Source organism: Octodon degus, unplaced genomic scaffold, assembly GCF_000260255.1.
Source record: "Octodon degus isolate 3935 unplaced genomic scaffold, OctDeg1.0 scaffold00016, whole genome shotgun sequence".
Taxonomy (NCBI): domain Eukaryota; kingdom Metazoa; phylum Chordata; class Mammalia; order Rodentia; family Octodontidae; genus Octodon; species Octodon degus.
The window spans coordinates 16570144-16580232 of record NW_004524592.1 but is presented as its reverse complement, the minus strand read 5'-3'; the positions used below and the strand labels follow the sequence as shown (position 1 = coordinate 16580232).

General features: G+C 36.4%; 1 protein-coding gene across 3 annotated transcripts in view; it reads right to left on the bottom strand.

Moving 5' to 3' along the window:
* Positions 1–10089, bottom strand: part of Hook3 (hook microtubule tethering protein 3) — a 136169-nt gene that overhangs the window by 8382 nt on the left and 117698 nt on the right. For all 3 annotated transcript variants that reach the window (XM_004626668.2, XM_023709994.1, XM_004626669.2), the window contains 2 exons: positions 3873–3955; positions 2911–3011 (listed from right to left, as the gene is read on the bottom strand). In XM_004626668.2, coding sequence (XP_004626725.1) covers positions 2911–3011; positions 3873–3955 — 184 coding nt within the window. The remainder of the gene's footprint in view (positions 1–2910; positions 3012–3872; positions 3956–10089) is intronic.

Sequence of the window (10089 nt, the reverse complement as noted above, 5' to 3'; positions counted from 1 at the left end):
GGATACAGATGAATGTCCATTTTGTATCTGTGTATTCAAAGTGGTTAGGATAGATATACAGTTACATTCTCTTAATGAATAGAGGGATTTGTTCTTTTTTGGGGGGGGCAGTTTAAAGCCTTTTATTTGGGGGAAGGGAGGGAGAGATGGCAGAGGAGAACATGGGATGTAGAGGGCAGTAAGACTGTTCCTCTGCAGGATGCTGTAGTGGGGGACGCATTCCTCACCCACGTCAGGCCTACAGAACACGGAGCATGCAGAGGATTGCTGGTGCAAACTGTAAAGCAATGGTAATCCACAGGACACTGTGTAGGATCTCAGGTAAGGGAAACTGAGGGGGGCAGGTGAGACGATGTGGGACTGTCTAATTGTCTCTCAGTTTATCTTTTTGCAAACCCCAAACTGCCTCCCTCAAAGATAAATTCAGTTTTTTGGAAGAGGCCAGGACACTGAATCCAAGGTGTGTTGAGCTACAGTTCCAGAGCTTTTTATTTATTTTTAAAATTTTGGAACAGTGTGTTAGTTGATACATTGTGTCAACTTGTCTGAATCAGCTCTGGCAGTTCTTGGAGTGGGTGCCCAGTCCTGCAGGTGGGCAGGGCCCAACCTGGGAGCTATAGCGGGATTTATTCTAATGGTGTTTGTAAATAGGATATCAAGTCTGCATCTTGTACAGCAATTAACCACTAGGAAGAATGTATGCAATGTGTTAATTATTGAAACTGTCCTACCAATTTGGTTTGAAACTGTCTCATTGCTATTTGTTTCTCAATAAAATTATGGAAAAAAAATAAAATAAAAAAGTAAATATGATGCCACTTTTCAAATATTGTCTGATTAGGTCATAAAATGATATGCTAAACATTGTCCTACGTTTATATACAGAGATCTGACATGGATCATATATGATATTCAATGATCAACAATTCTGAACAATTTGTCTCTCAGGGGTTTGACTTTAAGGACTCTATTTCAATATGTTTCTTACTCAAGTAAATTGGTTAGAGCTGAGTTCTCAAAAATCTGTCCAAACCACATTGTCTTTGTTTCCTGATTTAATGAGGACAGCTAAAATTTATCTGACTTTCTTGGTTGACACTGCACTTACTAACTTAGGTCTAATTTAACAACAAATTATTCATATCAGAAGGCACATATTGGTCTAGCCTCGTACAATATTCATAGACCTCATCAAATCTCTAGATTCTTCAATCCATTTGTTGAGACTATCCACCACAGACAACCACCTTTTTAACATCATGCATTTATGTATGCATATGCTTTTGAAATATGTTCCTTGTATTTTCATTCTAAAATGTCATGACTTTAGGAAATGATGTATTAGTAATGAAAATACTCATGTGATTTGGCATATTGAACTGGACAACATTATCAAAATGTATTTCACACTGAAGTAATATGTTGAAAGATGATTAACTAAACTTATGAATGATGATGGAAATTTTGTATACATTAAAATCAATTATGTGATTAAAAAAATACCTTTATGACTTTAGTACAGGGTCAACAGGGTGTACAAGGTCTCACTACTAGATTGGACGCATAGTAATCTGCCTGTTTACAGCCTCCCAAGGGCTGGGATTACAGGAGCGTGCCACCACACCCAATCTCAGTTGCTGTGTCAGTGTGCCCCGGGGGCGGGGCTGGCACAGCAAGCCGGGGATCAAACCCCAGCCAAGTGGCTGTTGCACTTTGCTGAAGCAGGCACTTTGACCTCCTCTGCTCCCAGTCCAGGACTCAAATATCAGTGCACTGCATTTGGTGATTAGGTAAAACTTTTAAAAAGCCCATTGCATGGCCTATTTTTCCATGACACTTTCACCTCCAATTCTGGTTTTACCTGATGTTTTCCTTGAACATATGCTTATTTTCTTTTAAGTGGGGATTGAACTCAGGACTTTGGGCTTGCCACACAGGCATTTATGCTGCTGAACTATCTCCCTGGCCAATGATACTGTTAAATGTGTTTCAAGTGCCTCCTTTTTCCTCTGAACTGAAAGTTAGGTCTAGAAGACTTAAATTAGATGAATTGTTACTGACATGATATGCATGATGAGGCAGCGGTGCTTGTGTGTAATGCCATATGTTAATTCTGATTATTGGTTATGGTGGCAACTTATTTCCTATAGAAGATAATATTTTCTTCTTGGTAATCAGTAACTAATCTCTGAAGAAACCTATTCTGAAAACTACTTCTACGTCTCACTTTTTTTTTTTTTGTATTTTAGGGAAGGGTCTACAGGGTGTTTAGGGTCTCACTACTAGATCAGACTTGTAGTGATCTGCTGCTCAAGAGCTGGGATTATAGGCATGTGCCACCATGCCCAGTCTCTACTGACATCTCAAGGCGCCCCAGGGGTGGGGTTGGCACGGCAGGCCCAGGGATCAAATCCCCGGCCTGTGTATCTGCTTGCAGGCACTTTATTTTTTTTTTTATTTTTATTTATTTTATTTTATTTTATTGCAGAACCGGGGATTGAACTCAGGTCCTTGCGCTTGCCAGGGAAGCACTTATTCCACTGAGCCATCTCCCCGGCCCCTTTGCAGGCACTTTAATCTGTTGAGCTATTTGGCTGGCCCGTCACACTCTTTTTTTTTTTTTTTTTTAATTCAAAGATTTCATTTGTTTTCAATATGGCAAGCATTCTATATTTAAAGACCTCATTCTGTATGTGGTAGTGCATGCCTATGATCCTAGCACTTGAGAGGCTGAGGCAGGAGCACCATGGTAAGCTTGAGGCCAGCCTGGGATAGACAGTAAGTTCAAGCCAACCTAAACTACACAGTGAGATCTGTCTCAAAACGAACAACTCACCCCTCCAAATCCTCAGTGAAGGGTGATCAGGAAGTGCATGAGTCACCCTCATATTGACATTCATTTTTACTTACACTTTTGGCTTTCTCTAAGTATTTTTTATAACGTTCCTCCATTTGCTTCATCTCCTCTTCCTTCTTTCGTAAAGCTTCTTGTAATTCTTCAATTTTTAAGGCTACAGACAGGAGATAGTAAAAGAGAATTTTTATATTTTAATAACTTAAAACTGTATTAATTTAAAAAATTAATAATGAACAGAATTGAGAGACTGTTTAGCCTATTACTATACATTTTTTAAAAACACCAATTCAAAAAATTGTTTTTACAAAAAGCTTTTCTTTAATAAACAAGAATCCAGTATAGAACAGTATAAGTTTACAATAATTCCACTGATGTACAAAAAAATGCAGTATACTCATACAATGTAATGTTACACATTCAATTTTGATACATGCTAAAACATGGAACAAAATGCTAAGTAAAAATAAAAGACATTATGCTAAGGCAAATATGGAAGCAAAAAAAAGATTACTTTATGGTTGTACTTATGAAAAAATTTTAGAAATAGGCAGTGGTGATGGCTGCATAATACTGTAAATGGACTTAACAATACTGGACAGTACACTTAAGGTGGTTTAAGTCTTACATTTATTTTACAACAATTTTAAAAAGTAGGGCTGGGAGTGAATTTACAGTAATAAAGGACTTGCCTAGCATTGTGAAGCCTTAGCTTTGATTCTATAAAAAATGTTTAAGAAAGTTTGCCTCTCATCTATATAAAAGAACAAGGCCATATCTATAGATGTAAATGTAAACAGATGTGTAAGTTTAGATAACTTACATTAGAATTGGCAGTTAAGAAAAATTCTGAAGTATAACCAGTTTAACTAGTAATTTAAGATAAAAGAATATGCTTTGTTAACAAGGCAAATTCTTCAATTTCTGGCATAGTTAAAAGGGCCTATTTCTATATAAATCATTACCTCAATGTAGTGTATGGTTAACTCAAACCTAAGAGTACTTAGAAAAAACTCACAGCTGTTGTTAAATCTGGGCTCAAGGTCTTCAATAATGGCTCTTTTCTTCTGCAGCTCGTTATTGGCTTCATGCAGCTTTTCTCTGTAGCAAAATACAGGACACTGTATCACAACTATTTGTGTATCTTGATTCTACTTCAAATTAAATATTTGCATGTGTAAGACACATACAAGTATTGCACGACAAAATATTTTGTCTGAAACAATAAGGTATCTTTATTGAAGAGGGCACAATTTTGTTATGTTTTGCAATACGGGTTTACAAAAGTTAAATTTTAAACTCTGCAGAGGTTTTATTTTTTTTAAACTTTGCAGAGGTTTTACATTATAAACTCTTATTGTAGAAAAATAAAGGTTAATGGAAAGAACACACCAACAAGAGTGGAATGATGATACATATAATTACATAAATAGATCTCACAGAGTAATACTGAATAAAGGAAGTCAAGGGTAATATTGTATGATTCTAGTTATAAGAAGTTCTGAGGTGCCAAAATGAATGACAGGTGATAAAGATCAGCACTGTGGTAAATTTGGAGACAAAGTCTATCAAATGAGACAGAGAATTAAAAATTCTTTTGGGCTGTTAGAAGTACTCTGAATGTTGACCCAAACTGCTTATGTATGTAGGTAAACACTTAAAAAAGCAAACATTCATTAAGCCCCTATATATAAGAACTTGAGATGTATACATGCCCTCTCTCCCTATGTGTGTGTATGTATACACACAACACATACACATAAACTATAATTCAATATGAAAAAATTAACAGAGAGCCTTATTTCTTTGTATTTGCATAGTATGTGTAATTGTCCCTTGATAGTATTAACTGTGGCACTATGATAGGAAAGAAGTTGTAGAAACTGGAAGACACAGAAGAACATTAACAACAACAAAAAGAGCATTAATAAAAATGGAACACTTTATGTCTATTTCTAATTTTTTCCATGTATAATGCCAAAATAAAGCCTTTTTTCCAATATATTTTGAAAATATGATAAACATTTAAAAATGATAACCCAGGTGAATCACCAGATTAAAGAACAGAATTCATCTAAAATCTTAGAAATTGTGTCTCTATCTCCATTGTAGAAATAGCCAAGTCCAGAATTTTAGTCATTCTCAGGATTGTATTTTATTGTTATTTCTAAGGACTGCTTAATTTTGCTGTTTTTAAACTTTCCATATAACTATTTATTGTTCTGATTTATACCTTTTGCTAAACATTATATTGTTGACATTCATCTAAATTGATGTCAGCCTAATTCTCACGTGTCTTTTAATGGCCATATAGTACTGTACTGTTTGAACAAACATTCTATCATTTTCCAATTGGTGGACATATGTATTATTGCTACCCTTCTCTGATCATAAACAACACTCTTTCATACTTTCTTCCATATGTCTCTTGGTGCACATGGACAATAGCTCTAAGAATCCTGGGAATATACAGCAGCACTATGATTTCAAATAGGCAGAGAGCTGGGTGTGGCGCCACATGCTTGTAATCCTAATACTCTGGAGACTGAGGCAGGAGGAGCATTTCAAATTAAGGTCAGCATGGGCTACACAGTGAATCCAGGCCAGCCTGAATTACATAGCAAGACTCTGTCTCAAAACATAAAAAAAGGAAACAAAAAACAAAAGCAAAAAATAGGCAGATTCTAAAGTTTACTAAGTTAATGATATTTAACCTCCTACCAGAACTGAATGAGAATTATCACTGTTTAACATCTTTAGCAGCACATACTGTCTGATTTTTACAGTTTTAACTGATTTGATATGTTTAAAATGGTCTCCACTATATAGTGAGATTCAACATTTTTTTAAGGCAGGTAGAAGCCATTTGGTGTGTTGAATTGTGTCTTCCAAAAAGATAACCTGAAAAGCCAAGAATGGTAGCTCACATTTATAGTCTCAGCTCTCAGGAGGCTGAGCAAAGAGCAGTTTTAAGTTCAAGGGCAGTCCGGGATACATGGTAAATTAAAGGCCAGATTGAACTATACAACGAACCCTGTCTCAAAAACAATATAAAAACCGAAGTAAAAAAAGAGGAAACATCCTAAAAGACAAGCTAAGCTTCTAACCTCTAGTAGTATGAATGTGCTAGTATGTGGAAATTAGGCCCTTGTAAATATAATTAGCTAAGAGAAGTTCACACTGGATGAGGGTGGGCCCTATGTCCCGTACCTGGTATCCCTATAGGAAGGACATGTAAAGAAGCACAGTAGTGTCCTCTACTCTGTGGTTTTGTTTATCTAGGTCTCAGCTGTCTACAGTCAATTACAGTGTGGAAATATTAAATGTAAAATTTCAGATTAAAATAATTCATAACTTTTAAATTAACTTGTGTTCTCACAGGTGTGACAGAATCTTATTTGGTCCTGCTATGTAATGCCTGGCAAGTGAATTATCCCTTGGACCAAGATGCCCACACTGTATGTGCTACTTACCCATTAGTCACTCAGTAATCACTGTTACTAGATCAGTATATTGTTATATGTTTCTAGCTTATTGTTAGATAATGGTGTTAATCTCATATCAGGTCTAATTTATAAGTTAAGCTTTATGATATATATGTACGTACAAATGTAAATATGCAGAAATAGGAAAAATAGTATATAGAAGGCTCAGAGCTATCCACAGTGAGGCATGCATTAGAGGTCTTAGAACGAATCCTTACAGATGAGGGAGCTACTGTACTGAAAAAGGAATGCAGGTGAAGTTGGAAATAGACTGGGGTGACAAATATAGAGCCAATGGGATACCGCGGCCTGCTGACAGCCACCAGAAACGGAGGACAGTGTGGAACAGTCTTCCTCAAAACTTTTGGAAAAACCACCACTGATACCTTAATTTTACATTTTCAGCCCCCAGAACTGAGAAAATACATTTGTTTTTTTTTTTTTTTTTTAATTTTTTTTTATTTTTTTTTTTTGAGAGAGAGAGAGAGAGAGAGAGAGAGAGAGAGAGAGAGAGTGGTGTGTGTGTGTGGCCAGCTCAGCCCACCAGGGGGCGGGGCTGGCTGGCATGTGGTGCTGGGGGATTGAACCGCAGTCCCTGATGCTTTGCCAAGCTAGTTCCAAGTAGGTGCTTTAGACCACTGAGCCATCTCTCCAGCCCACATTTGTTGTTTTAATCCAACCAGATTATCTGTTATGGTACCTCTAAGAAAAAGAATACTGATTTCATCTTTACTAATAAATCCTTTCTATTAAGATTTGGATTTGGCAAAAACAAAACACTGGAAGAGCTAACCAAAATGAATGACAGATTTACCAAAGATATAGAATCTACGAAAAGGCATAAGACAAAAACACCAGTTACAAAAAATTCCTAATTTAGCAAAAATTGCAGTAAAGACCAATGTAAACAGTGGGTTTCTGAAACAGAGGACAAAATGGTAAATCGCAAAAAAATTATTCAGAGAAGCCTTAAAAACAGTAAAAGAATAAGAAAAATTCACCCAAAAGCTACTAGAATGACACAAATATCAACTTAAGGCTAACTGGAGTTAGAAACTAGAAGGCAGCACATGTGGAGAAAGAAAACTTGCTTACAGTACTCTAAACTACAAACAAAGGAAGAGTTCAACACACAAATAAGTGAGGCTTACAAACACGGACGAACTATGATGAAAAAGGCAAGTTCCCCCGAATATATTATAATTAAAGCTCCAAAGAGCCAACAAAAACCTAGAATTTTAAAAGCTGTAAGAGAAGCAAAAAACAGAGATACATCAATGTAAACTGACTAAAATTACAGCAGAATTCTCAACTTTAAAGGCCAAGAAGAGCTTACAGTGTTTTTTTTTTTTTTTTAGAATTGGGGATTGAATTCAGGCCCTTGCACTTGCCAGGGAAGCGCTTTTGTGAGCCATCTCCCTGGCCCAACAGTGGAATATTTTGAGCCCTAAAAACAAACAACTTCCAGCACTGATTAATACATCTCAAAATAGATGAAGAGGACCAGGAAGATACCTCAGCAGCATAAGTGCTTGCCTGGCAAGCGTAAGGTCCTGAGTTTGATCACCAGTACAAAACAAAACACAACACACAAAATAGATGGAGATATAAAAACATTCCATAAAAAAGCATAACTAAATAGATTTATGCACATCAAACCAGCATTCCAGAAAATTCTTTAAGAATATCCTAGAGACAACAAAGCCAAAAAAGTAAAAAAATCCAGATGAAATGAACATACCAAGGAAGGTGCAGATTTTTTAAAAATGGAAAGAGGAAGAAGGGGTTTCCAGAAAGAGCACAATGATAGCAATAAACGCGTTTTAGTAGTTACTCTCAGTGTTAATGGCCTTAATTCCCCAATTAAGAGACAGACTGGAAAACTGAATCAAAAGCAGAATCCAATAGCTTATTACATTCAAGAAACTCATATAATCAAAGAGAGATGGGTTCAATCCCTGGTAATGTTGTGCTGGCCCTGCCCCAGGGACGCTGAGCTGGCATCCAAGTCCAAGTGTGGTGGTGCATGCCTATAATCCCAGAGCTGGGCAGGCTGAAAACAGGAATATCACCGAGTCTGAGCTGTACCAAATACATTTAATAAAATCAAACCAAAACAAACATACAAACAAAAAAATCTGGAAGCTTTACTCAATCCTTAATACTCAATGAGTCACAGAAGAAATCAAGGAAGAAATTAATTTCTTGAATCAAAAAAGACAATGCCAGTATAACACACCAGAAACTATCAGACACAATGATAGCTTATTCAATCTGTACATTAGAAAAGAGTTCCAAAAATTACCAAGCAAGGAACCTGAATTTAGTTGAAAAACAACAATTCAAGCCCAAATGAAACTTGAGGAAAATCATAAATATCACAATAGAAATCAATGATTGAGACTAAAAAACAATACAAAGAATCAATGAATCCAATGAACCAGGAGCTGGTTCTTTGGAAGAATAAACAAAATAGATAAACCCTCAGCCAAAGTTACCAAATGAAAGAAAAAAGACTCATTAATGTTGGATTTACAAATGAAAAAGGTCAGTAACAATGGACACCACTAAATCCAACAAACAGTAACTTCTATACTACAACAAACCCTAACCTTCAAGAAGTTAAAATTCCATTTGACCCAGTTAGTCTCCTTCTAGGTATCTTTCCCAAAGAGCTAAAGACATATTATAGTAATACATGCATACTGGTATTTGTACTAGCATAATGCATCATAGCTAATTGCTGGACGCAGTCTGGATGTCCATCAACAGATGAATAGATAACAAAATTGTTGTATCTATCCATAATGGAATACGACTGGTATTCAGCTATAAAAGATAAATCTGAGGCATTTATAGAAAAATGGATGTACTTAGATAATATAATATTAAGTAAAATATATGTGACACACAAGCTTAAATGCTCTATGGTACCTCTCATTTTAGTATAAAAATGAGAAAACAGTTAAAAAAAATAAGCAAAATAAAGGAAGAAAAGAGAGATCTTTTGCAAATGGAAAAGGGTCAGAGAGATCAAGGGGAAGGGGAAGTGGTAGAAAAAGTAAGAAGATTTAAGATGTGTCATACACATTTAACAAATACTCTCAATGAATGTAAACATTCTATGTTGTAAACATGAACTAGAAATAACATAATGAAAATAGGGAAATGGGACCTAGAGGCAGAAGGAAGAAGGTAGACAGGAGGAGAAAGGGAATAAATAATCAATGTATTATGTACATGTACTGACTATCTAAAATTAATGTAAATTGTGTGTACTGTGAACAAAATAAAACTTAAAAAAGATTATAGGTGTGCACCATCATGTCCAGATTTGGTGGCAGGGCTGGTGGTGCTGGGGCTGGAACCCCAGTCCCTGTGTTTGCCTAAGCAGACACTTAGTCTACTGAGCTATCTCACCAGCCTCACATCACTTTTTATGTTTTATTTTTTTAAATGTATTTAGTATAGGGTCTACAGGGTCTTACAACACAGCTCGGACTTGTAATGATCTGTCTGTTTACAGCCTCCCAAGAGGTGGGATTACAGGGGCACACCACCATGCCCAGTCTCAGTGCACCCTGGGGGCGGCGCTGGCATGGCAGGCCTGGAGATCAAACCCCCAGGCCCTGTGCCTGCTTGCAGGCGCTTTAATCTGCTGAGCTATTTGGCCAGCCCTTCATTCTTAATAGTTAATGTGAGATAAAAATGAAGATTTCTTCTCACAAGAAAACAATTATTATTCTAGCT